At 40.0% G+C, this 23,609-nt stretch overlaps 1 protein-coding gene across 2 annotated transcripts; it reads right to left on the reverse strand.

Moving 5' to 3' along the window:
* Positions 1-3,402: 3,402 nt before the first annotated feature.
* On the reverse strand, positions 3,403-22,996 carry EDARADD (EDAR associated via death domain). 2 transcript variants are annotated; one of them, XM_062573658.1, is made up of 6 exons: positions 22,942-22,996; positions 17,657-17,715; positions 15,799-15,838; positions 12,655-12,743; positions 9,107-9,152; positions 3,403-6,539 (listed from the first exon to the last, which is right to left on the reverse strand). In XM_062573658.1, exons 1-6 carry the CDS (start codon positions 22,970-22,972, stop codon positions 6,163-6,165), a joined length of 642 nt encoding a protein of 213 aa, XP_062429642.1. In that variant the 5' UTR covers positions 22,973-22,996; the 3' UTR covers positions 3,403-6,162. The 2 variants fall into 2 exon arrangements, with proteins under 2 accessions (XP_062429642.1, XP_062429641.1); XM_062573657.1 differs by having other exon boundaries at positions 17,657-17,718; positions 22,942-22,972.
* Between the last annotated feature and the right edge of the window lie 613 nt (positions 22,997-23,609).

The raw sequence follows: 23,609 nt of genomic DNA on the forward strand, positions 1-23,609 counted from the left end.
GTCCTTGGTGAGTTTGGTAACAGATCGAGAATATTGGTTATGACAAATTTATCTGTGTTCACCCAAAGTTGGTGGACATCCACGTTATCTAGTTTCTTAATTAGGTCTTCAAGATCACTAGTCCTTAACACGAAACATGCCCAGTAGACTTTACTCTCACCTGATCTTCTTTATATGTTGAGTGTTGAGTGGTACCTGAGTAACTGTAACTTCTTCTCTAGTGAATACTGTACAACAGGCCAGAGGGATGAAGCCTCTGTGCTCTCAAAAGCCTAGTACTGCTGTGTATTCAATTGCTTTTTTGGAACTGTCTGTGCATCACAGCAGTTTCAGATGGAAGTTATTCTCCCAGCTTATTTGAAAGGCTTTAACTAGATACTAAGTGCACACGAGCCATCAGTTTTTGGTACAGCAACATTAAAATATGTCAGTTGATAGCCCAGCTGGTTCAGGTGTTATTTAGTTGCAAATTGATCAGTGGCCTTTCATAATTCTTCTTTGGTATGTTAATGCTTAGCTTCAGTGATCATTCAGGTCTTCCAATTTTTAGTTTAAAACCTAGAAGAACAAATCTTAAAAAAATACAGTGAACAAAATTAAGTTTATTTTTAAATAGATTTGCACTTCAGCCCATTGCTGAAGCAGCCAGTGCTCCTCTCACTTCAGAGATTAGCAAGTAATCTACTTTTTGTTGCAGTGCCTGCCTTTTAAAGCAAAAGGTTTAAGACAAGTACATGAGCAAACAAGATACAAGTCAGCAACAAGGGCCAAAGAACATGCAAGAGTTACAGGGAAGTCACTACTCCTTTTGAAAACCGATCTCCAGATTATGGGCCACATAGAGCATACTCACCCCCTCTTTTTGAAACCGGTGACATAACGCTTTAGCCTTTTTTAAGCAGTCAAGATCACATCATCTTCATTTGCACTGCAACAGGTACTAGAGCAAACCTGTGTCTGTCCCATTCCCCCTCACCAAAAGATGGTTGTGCCAAGAGGTACACAAACACAGCACCTCAGTCCCCACCTACAGAGGCAGATTAAAATCATGAAACATCCTGCATCTGTGCAAAACAAAAAACTGTGTGATGGGATCAAAGCAAGAGACCCAGCCCATGAATGCAGTTGAGACCCCCAGGATGGCACCATCATGCCTTAGCTACATGGTCTTGCTGCAGGCTCCTGGATCTCCCTGTTGGGTCTCTACAGTTACAGATGTGCTCACCCTTCTGAAAAGTGTTGCTGCATTTTCAAGGGGGAAACAAGAAGGCTGTAATATCACCTGTCACCACAAGATGGTAGGTGTTTTCTGATGGTTAGAGGGGAACAGGCTTTCAGTAGGCTAAATTTCTCCACTTGTACAGAAATTAAATTAGAGACAAAAATCAATTAGGACAAAAAAATCTAATAAGCTATTCATGGGCTCATAAATGAGTTGAATTTTGAGATAAGTGGTTGAAGCTCACATATACCAGGCATAAACGTGAAAAAAGCCTCAGGCATCATTGCTAGTGTAAGGACTTGGGTATCCCTTTCTCACTATAATCCTGCCTCTTCTGGTTATGAATCTTTTTAGCTGTGTTAGTGTGCTTCATGTTGTCAGCAACACAGAACTTTGCTCATTTTTGGAGACAAAAAGTATTCTCAAACTACATACTGGGTAATTTTGAAGCAAACGCCAATGGGGAGGAGAGGTGGGGGAGAGGAAAGGTGTGGGGGGGGAGAAAAAGTGGGAGAAGGAAAGGCGAGGGGAAAGAAAAATGAAGGAGAGGAAAGGTAAATGGGAGGAAACATGAGGGGGAGGAAACCTGAGGGGGAGGAAAGGACCAAAGAATCTTTCTGTTTAATTACCCCCAAACAAAGCGTGCAGACAAGCCTGGCAACTCCTCTTTACCACCAATTTCTTCCAAGATCAAGTCAGTCCCAATCAATGCCAAGGTGAGCACCTGCTTATACTTACAGAGTCCACATAAATTAACATAAATTCTTCCGAGTACTCCTTATGTTCAGCCACCTTACCCAGCTAAGGCTGATAGCAGACCTTAGCCTGGCAGCCAGGACTATCTGAGGAGGCAGGAGGAGCACTTTGCCCCTAAGTCTGAGGGCACTCTGATCCACTGTCTAAAACTGAGAACTTACAAGACATATTGAAATCAATTATGAGTAACTAATCACCTTTCCTTCATGGATGGAAGAACGTGATATGCTGTAAAAATCACAGGAGCAGGACAATCTTTAAATTATTATAAATGCCATGCACTTTCTTTGAGTTCATTTAAATGACTGTATTGTGTCTGATGAATAATTTGCAATTATGTCTGGCCACAAGTTAACAATGCTACTCTAACTTACACCACTAGACGTCAGAACAAAATTTTTTAACTTGCTAACAACTTGACTTGGAATTGTAGAGGACAGTCAGTTTGAGACAGTAGAAAAAAAATGCAGATTCTTGCACAGACAGTTGTAACCCTCTATTACTGAGTAGTGCTTCAGGAACTAGTGTGTTTTAAAGCTTCTGTACAACTGCCTTTCAGGTAAGCACTTGGAGCCACGCCGACTACCCTATCCTTGTTGGCATCCAAAAGACAGCCCAAAAATCCTCTTCTGCCCTTCTCCACAGACCAGAGTAACATGCATGCAGTGAATAAGGCAACTGGGCACTGTCACCCTGGCTTTTTGGGATTATCTCATAGCTAGCTTCATAGCTAAACTGGAGGCTCCTGGAACACAGGGCAGTACCTTTGGTATTAAAGAACAATTATTAGGCTCATTGCCTCTTGAATAATGCTGCAGGAATGAAGGGATGTAATGGTTTGGCTTCCCCCCACGAAGACAAAGTGGGTGGGAAGGGCTGCTGATTATCCCACAGACACAGACATGGCAGAATGGGTTACTAGCTATTGCCAGCTTCCCAGCGGAAGAGCTGAAAGGGCAGCTGGGTCTGGTGTGAGACCAGGAGAAACATAATGGAACGAAACTGATGGTCTAGTAGAGTCTCTTCAGTGTCCACTTGATTCTCTAACCTTTGTTATCAGATTAGTTATTAATTCAGGAAGAGTTCACCCAGTGGACTCTTACTAAAGAGAGGCTCTGTTTGCACCTCTCTAGTTAGTAGCTTTGCAAACATCTTTGTTCATCATCTTGTAATTAACTCATCTTTCATATGGGAAAGAAAAAGGTGCACCTACCATGATGCTGTAGTGATGTAGTTGCAAACTGTTGCAAACATGGGTGCTTTAAGAAGCGATGCATCTTATAATCTGATATGCAAGAGGCTTTTGCACAGCACTTCTGGTTGATAGTTTGGTGCTAAAAAAAAAAAAAAAAAAAAAAAAAAAGACTGCAGGGAAAAAACACAGCTGTTTTTTTGTGCCATAAGAAATGAAAACAAACACAATAAAAAACAAACATTGACCATCTATATTTCTTCTAAATACAGTATACATAATGACAAGAGATATAAGAACACTTAAACTGGACACTTAGACCCGGTACCTTGTAAAAAGATATAAAACGAAGAAGTGTACATCTCAATTCATGCCATACAAAGGGGAAAAAAAAAAGCTCATTTCAAGTATACTAATGAGCAATCCAGTGTGTAATGAAGTTTAAAGCTAACATTTTCAACATTCAGTGCTGATTTTACACAGAATCCACATATGAACTCTCAGAAGGAGCTTTATTTCCAGCAGAGATGAATCCTTGCAGCTTATATTGATTTTAAGAGCTACAGGGAATTAGAACTCATTTTCACTAGATGATGGGTTTTCTTCAAAATATTACAGGTTTTAGCCAGAAAGAGGGGCATATTTCAGTTAAACAGCTTCTTGATTCAGAAGTGTCCCTGCATCATTTCATGTTCCTGTTGTGAGTCCTCATATGAGGGCTCCAGCCAGACTCCCTGCTGGACAGGATCTACCACAGCAGAGCAAACTGTATAGCACATGCATATAGCTGTGGGAGAGAAAAGCTGTTGGCACATCTGCAAACACTCATCCCTAAACAGAGCAACTTAGCACGGACACATTGCCCTAAATCATGCGTATGGTAGGCCCAAAGTATGGGCATCCAGCTGGACTAGCTGTGTATGAGCTATTTGCACACATGCATTTGGATGCCTCCGTAGGTACTGGAAATATAGCAGGCAGCCCAGCCAAAGCAGTTATCCTCAAAGCTGATTCCAGAGCTCACAACCAAAATGAGATTATTTGCAAAAGTGAGAGTTGATAGGCTTCTATCAGGAGACCCCTGCTGCCAAGAGAGGAACATAAACATCTGAACTGCAGCCTCTGTGAGATACAGCAGTGCAATTTAAATTTAAAAATATGGCTAAAAAAAATCATTCTGTTCTAAAGTGTGGCAGCATTTTTCAGTAATGATTAAAAAAAAGTTAACGAAAATTACAGTCTTCCACAAGCTTTTAAATTGAAAAAAAAAATCAAATCTCAAATTTAGGGCTTTCTTCACCTTGAAGCAAGGTCTTCAACTTCTTGAAGTAATTGCAGTAAAGCTAATTTATGTCAACCCCCAGAACTAGTGCCTGACATTGAAAAATGTTAATCTTTACTTCTAGCTACTCTGTAACTATTCCCCACAATATCTATACTACAGTATTACTAGAGGTCACTTCTTTTTTGCTTACAGTAAGGAACTCAGTATATAACCCTACTTTGACTTCCATTAGCTTTGCTACTAATTCTTAATTAGTCATTTCTACTTCAGGAAACTAAACAGCGCATCAACCTATATCCCATTCTAGTTTGCCCCACATCTTGGCATACGGTCCATTGTTTTGGTATATGCACTTAAGTACATATTAGCTTTGTCCAGCATGCTTTAGTAAGGGTAACGACTAAAAGTATTTTTAGTTCATAACATTTCTTATTCTTATGGCATTACAGCAAAGTACTTTATACAGCCCACTAGATCACTGATTTTTCAAGAGGTCTTTTAAACATTAGAACTCAGTAGAATGGTACAAAAAGACCGATTTCTAAAAATATTTTAAATGTAAACATTATAATTCAGAGTACCAAAGTGACGTAATCCTTGTCAGTCTAAATTACCATTAAATGCTTTAAGAACAGTCTGCCACGACTGTAAGTGAATTCCCATTACAGTAGCTTTAATCAATACATAAACTTATGTTAGTTCTATGCATGTGTGCAACTACTCTGGTGTGAGACAGAAAGTACATCAGCCTGCAGGACTGTGTTGTGCTCTCTTGAAGAAAACCATAGCTTGTAAACAGGAAAGTTGTAGTCAGTAATAAGCATATACTTTGGGCGAGGCATTAGCTATCTACTCCCACTGCAAAGTGAGAGGCATTTGAGATAGAAAAGAATACCCAGGGGAGCATTTTCTTCAACATTTTGGAAGCTAATTTTAAGTCTAAAGAATTTTTGCTTTAGCATTGCTTTTTTATCCCTAATGGTTATGGGCTGGAAAGCTTCTCTGAACTGCATGATTTCTTCTGTAGCAAATCTATGTCCTAATGATGTAAAACTATGCAATTACTTTGCTCGATGTCTCTTCTTGTTTATAAAAGAGAATCAGAACTTAATTTTCTGGAACATGATGTTCAAACTTTAAATTAATTGGAACATGCAAATCCAAACTGCTGCTTGGAACACACAGGTGTTCATATGCCAAAACCGGTGTCATAAAGCTTCCTTAAAAGTAAGAAAGGAAAAAAGAAAGAAAAAAAAAAAGAAAACACTCATCATGTACTAGGTTGAACATGTCAAAAACTGAGGAAGGGCTGCCAGCAAGGGCAAGAGACTCCCCTTCTTATCATAGCTTTCCATTATGAAAAGCACAGCAGTAGCACATAACTGACTTTGTTCGTAACTGCTGCAGTAAAATTAGTAGTCTGGCTTTTTCATTCCTCTTCTGCTTAGGAAGCCTACAAACTGCAGCAAAGAAACTGAAGGTGTTTGTAGACTCCAGAATACAACCTGCCTTATTCAGCTTACTTTGGGGAGGTTAAGTTTGCAACCCTGACGGTGGAGAGCATATATATGTGTATACAGTACATAAAGTTCACACAGTATACAAACGGTCAATACAGGCTCTTTCTCTGGCAGTGGGAAGCTTCCCATTTACTAGCGGCAGCTAGTCCCAGCTTTTAACCAATACAGACTAACAATTTTCTTTGACCTAGAAGTCATTCTGGTAAGTTCTGTTCCCTCTCTTGGGCCATTCTTCCTCCACCCACTTCAGTAGCACTTTCACAACATCAATCCTCTTATAAAATTTACAGAGCTCAATCAACTGCTCCACAGTCCTGTCACTATTGCGTAGCAAGAACTCCAAGGTGGGACTTTGCGGCTTCTGTTCAAGGAAACACAATTCATCGTAAGTCATCCCCCATTTGCTTGCTAAGTTTCTCCAGTTTTTCACTGTTGGGTGACAGGGATCCAGCTTTAGCCTCACAGTGTACAACAAGTCCTCATCATTGAGCATGTCACTGATGGTTGGAGCACGAAATAAGCACAAGGAGCAGGTGCCATTTTCCTTGCAGGCTTTCTTGAGATCTGTAGTTAGAACCATTATATGGGGAGAAGTTAGGATTTATTACTGTGGTTTCACCATGAACAAAAAGGCAAAAATTCAAATGGTTGAAGAATATTACATTTCTGAGAACCATTTCTGAAACAATCAGAATATTGATATTTTAAAAGTCATGTTCCAGTGTGAATTACTCATGAAATTAACTTTTCAAGACTTCTCTTTACTGTATCCAAGGTCTGTAATCAAATGGAAAATAATTTTAAAAATATATTATCTATTCATTTATTAAAAAGGCATGTGACTTGCACCACTGTCTGAGCTAGGATATCCCCCCTCCTTTTTTTTGGGGGGGGAGGGGGGGGAAGGGGACAACACTACCTTTCTTCCTTGGAAACTGCCATAATCACCGCTTCACTGCTTATGCCACTATCAACATTATGTGAAGGGATTTGTATAAAAATCTTGTATAGATATGTGATAGGATAAAGAGGATAAAGGCAAAGGCTTCACATTCCCAAGCTGCTGCCTTTACAAAAAAAAAAAAAAAAAAAAAAAAGTATTTGCACCAGGTGTATCTCTGCTAACAACTGCATCTCTGCTAACAACTGCAAACACAGCTAACAACTAGTACTTTAAATGCTGATGAAGTGAAACTGTTCCTGTGTTTTTAAAGGTTCTTATAATAGAAGTTGTCTCTGTTCTGTCTAAGCAGCCTACTTTAAATGCATGCTATGGAAAGAAACAAAACACTCCTCCATGTCAAAGAAAAATAAGAATACCATGTTGCTGGAAGTAGGTGGTGATATGTTCTAAAATCTGCATCAGATATCAGAACTTGCCGTTTAGAGGTCTCCCACACACAACAATCAATATCTTCCCAGTGCTCCTAACAGTGCAGTGCTATCAGACTGCATTATATATTAATAACCTGTACAAGTATGTAGAAACCAGTTCTAGTTGCGTTTCGCATTAGAAACAAAGGCCTTTAACATTACAATAGCCTAGGGCACCGTTTCAACATTTTGGCTGCAGACATGACCTTAACTAGCCCCTTTATGAAGGGAGGGAGCAAGTGACATGTCCAGTCATCCACTGTCTAGAACAGTAGGTAGTGGAAAGTGCTCCTAGGCTCTGTCTGTAACTTCTGCCCTGCAGCCTCGTTGTACTGCCAAGTAACTGCTCCTGCTTGGGATGAAACTCTTTAAAAAAGGGATATTGCAAGAAGAGAATTGTATTAATCGCAATATTGATTAAAAAAAAGAACAGGATACAATGACACGATTTATGAGTGCTGCATCAGCACTGGTGTAAGAGACTTTTGAACTATAGCTTTGGGAAAGGCCAGATCAGTCAATGCCACCCTTTTCTACAGATAACAGCATCTGTTAAGGTTACTGTGAGACTATGTGAAAATTCCAAAAAGACCTTCAGATACTAACTTTTGTACTGGGAATATTATTCCTTATGAAAGTAACTCAGCTGGATGTAGCTTTTGTGTGCATTTCAGGTTTAATTTCCAAGGGAAGAACAGGCTATTGTTATTTTTGTAATGTTGCTCATCAGGTTGCTTTTTCAGCAAGCTAAAGACAACTCCTGAACTTTCCAACATGTTAGGACATGCAGCTACAACACTGCTGTAGACACGTAACTTTATATGAATGTTTAGATTTCCAGTTAAAGGAGAAACATGTTCTGGTGATATCTTTGCTCTCAGGTATTCCACTGGCCTTGCAGCTGTTCTCTAAAAAAAAAAGGTATATATTAGCTATTCTGCTCTTCTTGTGCAGCCTGAGCTCTTGCTGAAGTGAGGAAAAAAAAAAAAAACTTGCTTGCTTTAGTTATGCTGGTTATGGATTTAGTTATATGAACAAGGTAAAATGAGTCTAATCCAATCAAAGTTCTGGAAGAGCTTAAAGGATGGAAGAGCACCCTGTCTGAATTTCATCTTATTTTGCTTTGCAAAGGTGCCAGAGTAAGTTTTATCCTCCAATAAATGCAGGGAAGAAGGGGTAAAGAAAACACAGGGCACAATTATAGGTACACAAAGCTAAATCAACTTGCTTCTTGTGCTGTACCGTGTGCAGACTATCAAAAGCATTATAAAAGAACCTGCTTTTCTAAGGTGCCCTGAGATACTGATGAGCAAAATGATGACCTACCCGCCTAATTGCATGGTCCTAATGTTACATGATAGGACAACCTTCTTCGTTAAAAGGAAATTCTCAGTTGTTCACTGTTGGATTAACTGGACTGTATATCAGCCACCGCCCTGCTGCATTTGTACCATATGGGATAAGCCCACACTGCCTACTGCCAACCTCTGCTTTCAACCTGTTTACAGATTTTTTTCAACAATGGACGTACTAGATGTATTCTGACAGCCTACACGTGTTTTATACGATCTGCATTATCAATACCACCCCTTTTAGAACAAAGGCCCTGGTGAGCGTATAATAGACCATGTCTTGGTAATGAAATGAGCTTCACAGGCATTGATTATCCAGGCATTTCTAGGTAATGGCAAACAGTAGTTTTTAAATAAAGAAAATCTAGGAATAGAATATGTAGATCAGTAAAGCTGACGTATTACCTGAAAGTGATTCACCAGTATGGTTTTGTGAGTCTTTCTCTTCTGGCTAAAAAGTAGCAAATAAATACAAATCAAAACAAAATATTCAATCATCAGAGTAACTATTTGTCTAATTTACAAGTGACAGAAGACTGCTTAGAAGAACCTTGAGCTATCTGTAAAGTCAGACAGGGGGCGTACCTGCCATGAAAAATTACTAGCAATCCGCAGTCTTTTTAGGCAGCGTTTTTATGTTTTGATACTCCTATGACAGAATAGCATCAGCGCTTCAAGTGGTTAGGACTAACCTATCATTTACACACTCACTAGTTACCATTATATATAAACCTATTTGGAAACAGAAAATAAGAAATCAACAGAAAAAAGTACACATACTCATGCTTCTCCAGTGAATATAGTAGAAGTCTCAGGTCCTTCAACCTTGGGCCTCCTTCCATGACAGCAAAGCATCTAGTGAAAATACCTCTAGACTTTGAGACCTTTCTTGCTCTAAGATAACCCTTGTTTAAGTTACAACAAAACTGTACTTTTGGTTATATCTGCTGAACAATGTTATCCCTGTTAGTGACATGCTATAGAATTACATCTTTGGAGTAATTTGCTCTTACTCCCTCCTTCTGCTTCCCCACATTTTTCATGTTTGTTTAATTTTCCGTATTTGATTGGTGTTAATTCAACACTGACTGCAGTACTCACTGTTTGAAAAATGATAGCCTGGGCATTTATCAATTATTACAAGGTGACCTCCCAGTACACAGTCATGAAAAGTTGCTGCTGAACCACAACCAGGAGTCAACAACTCATACTGTGAGCATGAAAAATAGTTTAAGTTTTTTTTTAAAAAAAATAAAGTATATACAAAGCTTTCAACAACTCACATGATTTGATTTAAAAGATTTTGAAGTGTTTTATAATGAGACCCCGAAGAACTTTGCCTGTAACATGAAAAAGTAAGCGACTGTTTAACTGATCTAGTAAAAGCAGAGGAGCTTTTCACAGACTTCTTTACATACAGGAAACATTTCTAGAGAATGGCTGGACTTTAACATTTCTTTGGCTCATATCTAACACTCCCGTTTGAAGTAACCATTCCCTCAGTGGCTTTTTGCCTGCTAATTAAACCATAATGAAATTACTTAGCAGCTTGAGACTACAGCACACATTGTAACATTTCAATTCTTCTGCTCTTTACAGAGGAACACCTAAAAACCTGAAGGACAGCGCCTTGATCCTAGAACTGCAGGAAACTGCAGCTATCCTTACTTTAACTATGCAGGTGTGGAGCCAGGTGAAATAGCTTTCTTTTATTGAGGATTTAAAGATGAAAGTAGAAGGGGATTTTCCGCTTAGATAACTGCAATAAAACATTGTTGATTTTTGTATTGCATCATTCTGCAAAAACTGTCATAGTAGGCCTCTTAGCATCTTGGAGGCTGTGCACGCAAGCACAAGCCAACGGTGCAACAATACAATGTAAGAAGATACTCTGTTCCTATCTACACTGTCTGTACTAAGAAATCCACTACAAGCAATTTATAGGCAGTTTCAGATAATGTGGTGAACTATCTCCAAAGTTAAAAACTTTGTCAGGAAAGCTAAAATTTGCACACTGTTTCTCTCTTCCCTGAAAACTGCAGGATCAGGGGTGCAACGTCAGCTCTTCTTGCAACGACTGGTCTCTGCTCAACAGAGGCATTCATGCCACCTTTCAACAGGATAACCCTTGGCTTTATCTTCTAGGAGTTTGCTTTTCCACTGGCACCAGATAAAAAGCTCTGTCGAGAGAAAGCTTAACTTAAGAACTTGACAGTCTTGCCATATGAGCATCCTAAGTTTAAGAAAAAGGTAAATCTGGAAATCCTAATTATAGTCATTGTCTCCATTTCCATTAAATTCCTAAAAAGGAGGAGAACAATATTAAGTCCCAAGGAGCAAATCCCCAGAGGGGTAACATATTGGAAGAGCAGCTGCCCATCACAGCTCAACATGTTCTTAGTTAACACTAGGTAATCACTAAGTAGTTAACACTTAGTAATCATTAGGGATAGTGGTTAAAATATGCTACAAACAAACAAACAAATTGGTTCTTTCCCTTGGTCCACAACTACATGGAGCTAAAATACAATAGTTGCACTATTGCTGACCCAGACACTGAAAAAAATGCCATGACATTTTAAATCATCTCTCCAGAGATCTATTTAAAGAGAAACAAAACTAATCAATGGATCAACCAAACTAAAATGGGAGAAAACTGGGTATTTTTCATTTGGTTTGCAATAGTTAAGTAGCTGTACTGCGCTTCAGTAACATCTTTCAGACTTACTAAAGTCATGGAACTTAGAACCTCATTATGAAAGCTAATATGTAAATGCCCTTAAGAGATGTCATCATAAAAAGAGATGCCATATCTTGTGATAAAAATAACAGGAGTGGCTAGTACTGCAAGAAGTAGTACACAGGAAAAAAAAGAGAAAAAAAAAGCATCCTTTATCTGTTGCATACATCTTCTTCCAAAACTAGTATTTTTACCAATCAGTTATAATCCACTTTTATCAACTCAGATGCACTTGAGGGTATTCAAGATCATTTTCTTGCAATAAAATTGCAATAATGCAATGCACTGTTAACTGCCCATAAAATGCAGCTATTAAACAAGAGTATTTTTTTACCTGCAAATAAAATCAGGCCAAGTTCTACAAAATTAATCAAAGCTATAAACCTATGCACAGACTGATGATAAGCAGAATATTTTCCAGGTCCTTAGAGCCATTAACATCTTAATACTCTGAAATATCTGTACAGCAGCTCCTTCATCATAGCAATTTCAGCAAGAGAGGCATAATCTGGCAACAAATGCTTTCTTCTTGATGATGGACTTGATGAGAAGGTTAGCTCCATCACCTACAAAATGCATATTACACAAAATGCACATGATCATTTCTGGTAAAATGCAGATGGGATTCTGCCATGAAGAACTCAATTTCATTCTTTCCACAGGAGAATGCTCATTTTTTCCAAGTTTTCTGCTCAATCAAAAGAGAATAAATTTGGCAAGTTACACTTGCCCGAAAGAGGGCAACCGTGATGCATGGGGATCACTCAGCATTGCCCACCCTACTGCAAAGTGAGACCTAACAACTGGTGGAGAGTGTTTCCACTACAGTAAGAACAGGGTCCCCAAGTCAAAGCAGAACAAAGAGCTCCCTAAAGCAAAACACAAGGAGTCCAAGACCCAGGATTCTTCACTCCATTACTTATTCTCTGTCCCAGCTCTATTTTTAGCCAGAAAGATGGAGAACATGCGTGCCAAAGCCTCACCCCAATGGCAGCTCTTCTTCAGAACGTCTATGCATCAATCAAAGGTTATAAAATCCTAAACATTTGCTTTGTAGTTTAAATAGGTTTTGTTTTGCTTTTTTCCACAGGAGCTTACTTCACGGAACCTTGAAAAACAAGTCTATTTTTGGTCTATTTTACTGAATAATTACTTGCTCTCTTGAATCATTTTGAAGATAGGCTAGTTTAAATTCAGATATAATTTTCCTTACCTGTTGAACTAGGCCTGAATCTGATGTAAGAGTCCTGATGTTCACAGAGGCAATTTCCAAAGTAACTTGATCTGTTAGGTATTCCTCATCTAAGACAAAAATTATGAGACATTGGTCTCCCGTCCAAATACAAATTTAAATAGCAAGGCTCTCAAACAAACCTCACCCATGTCTAACACACAGCATTTAACTCCATATCAGTCACTAGGAAATACTGGATTAAAAAAACCCAAAGCATTAAATTGACAGTGATTATAAAAATCATGCAGAATATGACTATGCAAAGAAAAATAATTCTTGTAGGGATCAAATATTAGTGTAGCCATTGTTTAAAAAAGAACTGCTATACATTTTTTGATGGAAGAGTCATGTTCTTCTTTCATAAAGCTGACCAGGAGTAGAACCAAGAGAATATTAACCAAACCAATACAGTCAAAATTGGCCGGAAAAGAATGTCACAAGTCAACATAACCCTCTTTTTGCTTTGCTTCTTTTTAAATCAGGCTTATAAAAATCATTATTGAAATATGTACTATATGAGTGTATATTTTTACTTCTGCCCCTTTGTGAATTAGGCTCACCATCTTATTTCTCTCTGTTGTGCAGAGGGCTTTCTTAAGCACTGAAATAACCCATTTCAAACAGTGTGTTTACCACCTGCCTTGGGAGTCCCACTGAAAAGGGCAGCACAAACTCTGTTCACCCTTCAAGCCTCACTTTAGCTCTCAGAATGGCATATAAACAATGCGCAAGCCTCCTGTGAACCCTGTGCAAACAAACTTCCATCTGCATGATTAAAAGGTCCCCCTTGGCAAACCCTTTGCTTAAATCCCAAGGGTCAAGGGCTGCTGAAACACGAAGGGGAGCTTAAAAGAGGCGACGCTCCACACATACCAGAATGCTCCCTGATGGCGAGTGCCTTTGTGGTATTAGTTCATTACTACCTCCTGTTCATTTTGCAATAAAATCTCATTAAACAACAGCTATCATCTTTGTGAATCACCAGATAACAGAAAGGAGACATCTTTCCTTATCTCACCCAAGGAATTGATCTGAATCAAATAAGTCATCTTTACACTTGCAGGGAAGAAAAAAAAAACAATGACTTTCCTCTTTTCCTTTTTTTAAATAAGAGTGTTGAAATAAAGTGAAATAGTGTTCCACCATCAGCAGTTATAAATGCTTATTGAAAGTGCGTGGGGGTGGGGGTTTTTTTTGTTTTGTTTTGTTTGGAGGGGGTTTCTGTTTTTGGTTTTTTTTTTCTCTCTCTCTCCACCAGAGACCAAAAGAAATCTGGCTGAAAAGGCAGAATACAGTTATCAAAACTCCACTTAATTCATATGGAAATACCGTGTGTCAACTTTGTTCTATATTTGACTGGAAGTAGAACTATAATCAAAACATGAAGTGAATGTTTAGCCTAATCCTGAAAGATGAAAAGTTCCCTCAACTCAGCTTGAATTCAAAATCAGTAGAGGGTGCTAAGAACTTTATTAAGATAGGTCCTAAAATGATCCATTAGCTAACTGACTTTAGGCCTATGTACTTCTTATTCAAACATTAAATCTGAAGCAAAAAGAAATTGTATTACGTAGAATCAGGTCTGCATATCTTTAACATTTTTTTTTTTTTAACTCCCAGATTCATATTTTGAAGTCTGTATAAGCACACTGGAAGGGCATCCTCTAAGGAACTCTCTAGGACTGATTCAAAGTTTCAAAACCCACAACAAGGAAAGAAATACTTCTAAAAATCACATCCAGAAAGAAAAAGAAAAGAAAAGAAAAAGAAAAAGAAATTCCAGAAATGAACATAACATTAAGAGCTGTTTACATCACTTCCTACTCTAAAGAGGAAATGCCAAGCTATATTAGTACTTGCATCTTTTTACACTTAGCAAGAGGAAACAGAAACTAAAATTAAAAACAAATAAATCTGCTTCCTTTCTGCAGAAAGTGCTGAAATTTTCACTTCCTCTCAGCTTTGCTTTTTCAATTAAATATACTTAACACATGTAATGTCAGATTTCAAGACTCTGAACATGTTAGCTGATTAGGAATTATCTCATCCAATTTAAGGAACTAGTGTCATAGGTGAAAGAAAAAAATAGGGCATAGGAAAAAAAATGTTACAGAGAAATTTCTTTAGCATTAGTAAATAGTTTTGAAGAAACAAATCATCTGCCTGCAAATAAACAGAAGTTAGCTTATGATTTCAAATTAATCTTCAGCCCCTTTCTACTTCCCCACTGAGTGGTGTTTCTGAGAAGATGCTTATTTGCCATGGCTGGCTCCCTCAAGCCCCATAAATTACCTTTCAACCTTTCTTAAGCCCCCAGTGGTATATTGCCCGCTATCCTCAATACAAGTCTCCCTCCTGACTAGCTGCTGCCTGGTTGCCCTCGTCTCTTCCCAGGTGCAGAACATCCTCCCTGCACTGCGTGCCCCACCTGAGACCCTGCCAGCGCATCCCCTGGGCAAAAGCCATCAGTGAAGTCTGCAATGCCACAAAGCTCCTCCTACAGTCAAGGAAATCTTAGAGCGGCTATTTGCACTATCCGACCCAACTTCAGTGCAATGCAGGGCCTGCACTCGCTCCATTGCCAGTGAGGAGAGGCAGGAACTTGTGCAGAAAGTACCTACCTTAAGTGCTTAAGTAAATGGAATAAATGCCTGCCCAAAGTAAAGAGATGGCACGAAGAGTTAACTCGTTACAGGGCTGGGAATGCGATCAGAGGCAAGAGACCTGGAAGGTATTTCTGGATTATATTTCTGATAACCTGAAGGCACTGGTAACCTCTTCAAAGCCACCTTTTAATATTATCATGTCTCTATCGTCTGTTCTCTGAACTCTGTTTTTTGATGGCACCACCATATTTTCCTTCCAAGCTGAGAAGCAAGATCTTCTGATGATAGCTAGTCACGATTTTTGCACTAAAACTAAACTTTGTCAGGAGATTTCAAAAGTTATGTATATCAAACTGACCATAAAATACAGACACACACTACATTTAAAACAAACATCTGGGGGCGAGAGGGATGGGGGAGCAGAGTACTTCAGTCTGCTGGATAACACGGACAGCTTTGCATGTAACAACCCAGATCTACAACACCTGAACTAATGCACAGAATTCACACTACTTACCTTTAGGTACTCCTGTATCTTGGACAGGATATTTTTCACTCTGTCATAAAAAAGCAAGAAACACAAGTGTTTGTTATTTTCAGTGCAATTGTGCTGGAGGAAGAGTGTTCAAAAACTGCAGAATTATAGTTGTATCTTTTAAATTGCTACTAGCAGATCCATCTACAATCATATATATATATAGCAATGAGCTTCTTTCACGGGAAATGAGACACTAACTAACAATGCGGATCAGCAGATCACTTAAAATCCAAAAGTAATATGGGTTGTAGCTTTGCTACAGTATAGCAGTTTGGTGGGGAAGCAGAGAGACTGGGAAAGAAGTTTGCATTTAACAAGCAAGATACCAATCTAGAAAAGGTAATGGATATCAAGAGGAACAAAGATGATTTCAAAAGCTCTTTTAACAAAGATAAACCTTTATTAAAATGTTACTGCACTGAAGAAAAAAACATTCTCCTTTCTGCTTTGAAATTAAAAAGCTGATTAAGATGCATAAGAACATTATTGTGCTTAAGGAGATAGCTGCTAATTTCCAGGCATCTGTGTTATAACTTGCTATTAGACCTAAACATCCACCTTCTTCCCTATTACCTCTACCCCTACATAAAGGTAAGGGAGTCTTTTATGGAAGCTCTTAAACAAACAAACAGATTAAAGATCTCTTAATTTTGGCGGGGGGAGGGTGTGCTGGTGGTGGTGAATGGTGAAATTTCATTTGTCTTAAAGGGGTGCAGAAAATTTTCATCACCTTTTCAAAGCTTCCCTTGGCAAGGGCACAATTTTAAATTTAGTCAAGCCGCAAAAATCATTACAAAATTCTCTTCCTTTTATGACAGCCTGCTAACACAAATGCATATGCATAGGCTGAAATCCTGGATCCTGTGGAAGATCAGTGTTTAAAGGACTTACCATATTTTCTGAGTTTTTTTTTTTTTTTTTGCTGATTCCCTTTTGCAAAACTGGAGAATTGAAAGAAAACATCAAGGGAAAGCAATGGCTTGCTCACTTGCCATCCATAAAATAAACCAATGTATTTTAATCTGTTTACATAACTACATAAGCAACAGTCTTCTCTGGGCTAGGCAGCATTGTTATTTTTCCCCAGAGTAAACAATCTTTAGCAATATTAAAAATAAAAACTCTTAAAAGACTTCACAGAATTTTATATTCCATTTACCTGATATACATCTTGTCTCAGCATAAGACTGGCAGGCTTAGTATCCTAAGACATAAAAACTTGTTGTAAAGAGTGTGCTAGCAGGCCCAGGACTCACTAGGTTCACACTATGCCTTTTTTAAGGCACTTGTTTTTGGACACATCTTCCTATCAGCTTATGTCATCAGAGAAAATAGGTACAGGAAAGAATAATAATTGAATACAATTGACATTTTAAGTTCTGGTTTGGTTTTCTTTTCTCTCCAACCCATTCAGATAGAAGAATCTCAGCACCAATCTTTCCTCCTATTGTTTAAAAGGGTAGTGTACTGTACTGGAGTAAATAAGTAGCTAGATGGGCCTATTCCTATAGTACAAAACAATCTGGCAAGGAAACATTGCGGGTATATAAATCAGAGGCACCGTAAAAAAAATACTGTAACAATGTAAGAACACTTCCTTCCTGTCTAACCCAGGGATAGCTTAGTTGATAACGTCCAATTCCGCTGATGTACTTATCAAGAATTTTATTTCCAAGTTAATTATGGAAGGTTAGTAAATTAAGTTTTAGTTGCACAATGATATATATCTATATGCATGGTTTGGATTAATAACATTATTGAATGTTTTAGCTCAATTCTGCATTACATAACTCTAGAGTTACAAAGATTATAAGTGTGTTAGAACAGATACACATACCATCGTTAAGGAAAGAGTGCTCGGATCTGTATCCTCTACTGGCTCTTTTGCTGCATAATCTGCTGGAAATGAATAAGTTTAATTACTGCATAATCCTCAAAATATTTTCATCCAGTAACTCATATTCTGCTTCTGTACCTGATCAAGATAAAGCACAACTATACAGCCTTTAAGTGCATTAGGTCACATTTCATTTACACAAGGAAACAGGATAAACTAGAAATGTCAGAGATGCTAGCCAATACATGAAAAACTGATGCGCCAAGGAAACCCTACTCTGAACTGATAAAAGGTAGACTTAAATGAAAATTCTAAGTAACTTTAGTAAAAATAATAATAAAAACTCCAAAACAATTCAACAATAAAGAATGAAATCAGCTAAAAATAAGTCTTTTCTCCAGATAGAAGCACTCCATTTTTCCAAAGCAATAATTCAAACAGTAACTATATCCACTGCAACAAAATATAATATTAAAATAAATAGCACATTGCAGTATAAAATCTAATAAAAGCATATCTGAGGTAAACATTATTTACACAATAGAACCATAAACTTATATTAACATCCAAAGGATACGAGAACAAATCTTCCAAGCTCTTTCAGACGAATCATTGAATGTCATCCCCTCTGCACTGATGGCTAAGGAGCAGCTGAATACTGACCAAAATTACAGAGAGTCTGAAACAAAACTCATACAGAAGCCAGGATTCAAAGCACCTCTCCTTCAATTTAATGTCTTCATGCCATTTCCGCAGGGAGGATCTCTTCTGCTGGTAAGTATCATTTTCTTGAAAATTATGAAAAGCGTTTTAAATAATGTAATGGCATTAGCATTTTTGTCACACGCATTCTAAAAGTCCTCAAACTTACTACAGGAATGCATTAAATGCTCTTTTTGCCTCAACCAGAAAGGGGTGGCAGAAACAAATGAGGTGATTATCTTCCAAATACAGAAATCAGTGCATTTTAGAACACACATAGTCCCAAAAATGAATTACAAAACTCGCAGTATAAACACTGATCCCTCAAATAGCAATGAAGTTGCACAGACACTATTATAACCAGCTGAAACTCAGCATGTTTTTTATTTTTGGGCCTACTCCTATCCAATCAACTCAAAACAACAGTGACAAACTAAAGCATCACTGTACTAGAAAACAGGCTAAAAATAAAAAATAATAAATAAACATGGCCATGGAGGGACAGAAAAAGCTCCAGGATTGCCCAATGCAGCCGCAGCAGCAGCGGTTCTTCGCCATCGAGTCTGGTGCCAGGGCTCCTCTTTGCCTGGGGCAGAAGGTTTAGGAAGCACCATTCTGCGCACTAGAGCCCTCAAGAAGACCAGGGCATTGTCCAGGCAGGTGGTGCCTCCCCGGACGGGTCAGTCCTTCAAGGCTCGAGCACATCCCAAGCACACAGACACCACAGAGGTTTTAAGTGGGAGAGGTCTAAGAAATTTCCGATGAGCACGTTCACACTGCAGTAGCGAGTTTAGAAACACATATACAGATGAGCACCTCAAAGCAAAACAGAACTCTGTCTTTTTAACAGATGACCTTTCTGATGAGTTTTAACTCCTTGCTTCAGAAACATAGTATTAACAGCATGTCCCAAAGAAAGCCTGCCTTGACAGTAAGGGGCAGCAAAAACCACCATAAACTCCTCCACTCAAATGCAGAGTGGGCTACAAGAAAAGACTCTAAGCTAGAGTACGTCATTTCCAAAGAGTAGGACCAAAAATGGAGAATACACGTGGGAACTATAACCGGGAGCTGCGAAGGACCCGGAGGGGGAATCGAGGCAGAGCAAGTCACTAGCTAATTGCAGAGCCCACCCTGTGAGGGGTACAAAAGAAGCACATACTGGGAGCCAGGGAAAAGGGGACTGGAAAGATAGCTGAGACCAGGAGCTGAGGATGAAGAAAGGGGAGCTGGCCTGTTTGACAGGAAAAGAAACTTGAAACTAGAACTAGAATTTGATAAAATAGAAACAGCAGTACTGAACAAGGGCTCGAGTGATGCAAAATGGGGCCAGTTGGACCAGTAGTGAGTGAGCAGGAAGGCCAGTGGCAGAGAGCATGAGAGCTGGGAGTCAGAGTGAAATGCCGGAGGAGGAAGCTTGGGATTGTGGTGAGATAGCCCAGGCAAGAAAAGCCAGTGGAGGAGAAATTATGGCTACTGAAAAGGACACTAAGGAGCTCTGGGGTGGAGGGGGATGATAAGAGAAAAGGAAAGGAGGAGGAAGGATGGCCCAGGAGCTGGATCCTCTAAATGCACAGGCTCATTTCCTCATGCTGTCAAAAACTTCCTATGCAGCTGACAGACTAGTCTAATGCTCTGAGCCTCACATGATGGTTTGGAGAAAAAAAAGTAATACTTTCTCTATGAGCATATTAAGAAGATGAGTGTCAGAAATGATGAGCAAAAATATGGACATACCCAGGTTAAAGAATAGGCTGCAAAGAGAAGCCACTGGCAGAGAAGAAACAGGACTGGGACTAGGGGAGGAACAGGCTGGAGGTGACACGCCAAAGGGGAAAACCTTGACAAGAAGAGGCAGAAGGCTGTCTACTCTCAAAGCCACACTTCTCTCCAAGGCTAGCCCGCAGTTTCACCATTTCTCCACTGTCAGCAAAAACCCAACAAACCCAGTGGCAAAACATACAACTCAACTCCCTTCAGTGCTGCTCTCCACTGAGGACTGCAACCTATCACTGCCGTTAGTTACCACTTTTGGAGAAGTTTCAAACCTTATTTTGAACCCCAGAAGTATCAGTATGCAACAACTTGCTGGATTTTCTAGGTAATGTCATTGACTAACTCCACAGCCAGTTAAATGGAAATAGCACAATACCTAACCTTACAAAAATAACTCTAAAGAGCTTGTTTCAATATTTAGTTAGAAATAACTTTTGATTGTTCTTCTGATTAGTTCTTTAGAACTGTTTGACCACCTCCCATGTATTCTTAATTCATCTCTCATCAAGTATTTATAGCAACACATCAACACTGAGCAACATACAGAAATAATAAATAATTGACATCTTATTATCAGTTTATTCCAGAAGCCCTATGACTGGGGAAAAAATAAAAACAAGAAAAAAAAAGAAAAATCTTTCTTTGGCCCTTAAAAGGGGAGCCTGAATGCAGATAAAAGCAGGCCCCTCAAAAGGTCCATGCCCTGGTGATTCTTGATGGCTACTATACCATATGGCAAAGGCTCCATCCTCTATCTACTATTACACCTCCAAGATTCAGCCAAGATACATTGCAATATTGGTACTTCCCACAGTCCGGAGGGAAGCATGGAACAAGTGAGAGCAGCTCAGAGTACACAGCTGTTGGAATGAGGGCCTGGCAGACCCCAGAGTGATCCCACGAGCAGAGATGGGGCACAGGGTGGCAGCTTTAACTGACTCCTACTTTCCAGATCTCCCACAAACAGTAATTGTGAATCAGTGACTTTGCAGTGATTTTTCTTGCTTAGCATTCATCTCAAAATATTACTTAAAGGCTATCTTTCTTTCCCTATACCTCAGTTTCTTTCCTCTTGTTATTCTAGTTCTTTATGAAGAGCAGCAATTTCCTTGTTTTTTTAAACTGCAGAGCGCTACCAGCTCCCAATATTTTCTGCAGGTGGCATGTATGCATATGAACATTTGTACCTGAACATAAAGGTTTCACGTACCGGCTGTGAATGATTCGCCGTGGTCTTGTTGAACACAGATAGTTGGCATAATATTTAACTCTGAATAAGGCAATTAAAATGCCACGTCCCCATCTCTCTTTCCCACACACATTTCCCAAAACATTCTGCAACTCATTTCATATAGCTGGATTCAAGTGCTTTTTCAAACAGCAGGATGGGAAAATTCTCTATGTATCTCAAACTAAAACCATACAGTTTTGCATGTTTAAAGGCTGAAAAAAGAAAAGATAACACCTGACTAACTATTCAGTGCAGACCATATGATTTCACAGTTACTGTGACACGCAGTTTGATAACATCATTTTCTAGGATCCTCCCCTCAAAAACACTCCCACCATCACTCCCCACTGATAGCATGCCACCACTGGCCTGTATTTACTTCCTCACGTTCCTGCCAGGAATCACATGCAAAGTAGCTCAGCTTCAGTAGCTGTTCCCAAGGCTCCTTTTAGCAGCCCAGCTCTTGCACACTGGCTGTCCAGGAGTCCTTGCAGCTCTTCTGTCTGAGCCTGGCCAGTCCAACCAGTCTGTGACTGGAGCATCAGGCTTGCGCTCACCAGCACAGTTTCTCCGCATTGAAGTCTGCTACTCTAACTGGGAAGCAGGGCCGTGCATTTACTAGTGTAAACATGGCTTGAACACTGCCCGTTTATATATGTACACACATGCACATTCAAATTCCCAGTCCCACAACTGTCCTTCACCCTCACAGGGGAAGAAAGTTGGAAGGTGCGTTTCAGGGAACTTGGAATATTTGGCCTTCAAGCAGGAGGAGGTTCACAACACGCTCTGCAGCAGGGTCAATACTCCCTCTCTTGCAGCGTCTTCCCCGAAGCACAGCCCCGAGGCCTCGCGGGAAGCGCCTACGGCCTACCTTCCTTTGGTAATTCCACGATAGGCGTTTAGGACCCGTTCCAAGCCAAGGCAGGGCGCTCACACCAGCGGCACAACTTGGTGCAACTCAAAGGGCTCGCGCCAATACAGATGTTAACACAGACGGCCCCTCTGACTGAAACCAAAACCAATGGTACTTTGACCAAAAGCACGTGAGCTTCGTGTTTGAATACGAGGAGGAAATAGAGTTCAGTTGTATTACAGTTTTTTGATAAGTCAAATTTTCTGATAAATCTAAAGCTAAGTCTTTCAGCACTCAAGTATTTTTCTGTTTACTGTTAAAATATTCAAACCATCCAGTTTTGCAATAGTTTTGCACTGCCTGGACAGTCTGGCAGGGAAAACACAGCCGGGCACACCTGATACTAGGCACTCAAATTTCTGCGTGCCATTAGCTGTGAAAGTTGGGGAGCACTGGCTTCCTAACCACTTAAAGTCTGGGAGTAGGGGGGAAAAGGAGAAGGAGAAAACCTTTTCAAAACGCTGTTAGCAAATACAACCTAACTAATACGCCCAACACCGGCGCGGGCTTGACAAGGCAAGGCAAGCTAAATCACGCCAGCGGAGCGCATGATAAGTTACAGCACTGATTAACGGGGGGTCGGGGGGAGAGGGGAGCAGCTAACACCCCCCTGGGCCGCGGCCCCTCGCCCGCTCCCCGCGCCGGCAGCGGCTTCCTCACCTGGGGGCGGCGGGTCCCGCGGAGCGGCCATGGGGCGGCGGCGGCGGCGCGGATCGCTGGGCGCGGGGCGGCGGCGGCGCCCGCCGACGTGCCCGGAACCGCCGCCGCCGCCGCCCGCCGCGCCGCGCCGCGCCGCGCCGCGCCGCCCCCTTCGTGCAGCAGCCGGCGCGGAAGCTGCGCCTCCGCGCGGCTCGCAGCGCACGGACGGGGCGTGAGCGCGAGTGCTGCGGGGTGGCGGTCAGCAGCTGGGCGCTTTTTAAATTAATTTATTTTTATTTTTATTTTATTTATTTTTATTTTTATTTTTTTATTTTATTTTTATTTTTTTTATTTTATTTTTATTTTATTTTATTTTATTTTATTTTATTTTATTTTTTGAGCTACTCGAAGTTCATCCTCTTACGCTGGGGGCATTCCCGATGCCGTGGTGATGACGAATACTTTCACCAAACTGCTGGCGCTCCCCAGCGCTCCCGCCAGGCCCAGGCCCCACCGGATTCTCTCGCTTAAGGGTTCAATACGCTTAAAGCGACGCAGATTTCGGGTTTTGTTTTGTTGTGTTTTCCAGCAGGGCTCACACAAAGGAATCAATTTCTAAATATGAACTCTCATGTATCATTATTTAGTATTTAGGGTATATTAACCTTTCATTAACCTGGTTATTCTAT

This window comes from Rhea pennata, chromosome 3, assembly GCF_028389875.1.
Source record: "Rhea pennata isolate bPtePen1 chromosome 3, bPtePen1.pri, whole genome shotgun sequence".
Lineage (NCBI taxonomy): Eukaryota > Metazoa > Chordata > Aves > Rheiformes > Rheidae > Rhea > Rhea pennata.

Excerpts from the sequence above, each read along its gene's own strand:
- EDARADD (XM_062573657.1), bottom strand. The coding sequence starts at position 22,972 with ATGGCCGCTCCGCGGGACCCGCCGCCCCCAG. Across the intron at positions 17,719-22,941 it reads GCGGGACCCGCCGCCCCCAG|CAGATTATGCAGCAAAAGAG; the intron begins GTGAGGAAGCCG and ends ATTCATTTCCAG. Across the intron at positions 6,540-9,106 it reads TACTGGTGAATCACTTTCAG|ATCTCAAGAAAGCCTGCAAG; the intron begins GTAATACGTCAG and ends TTCTAACTACAG.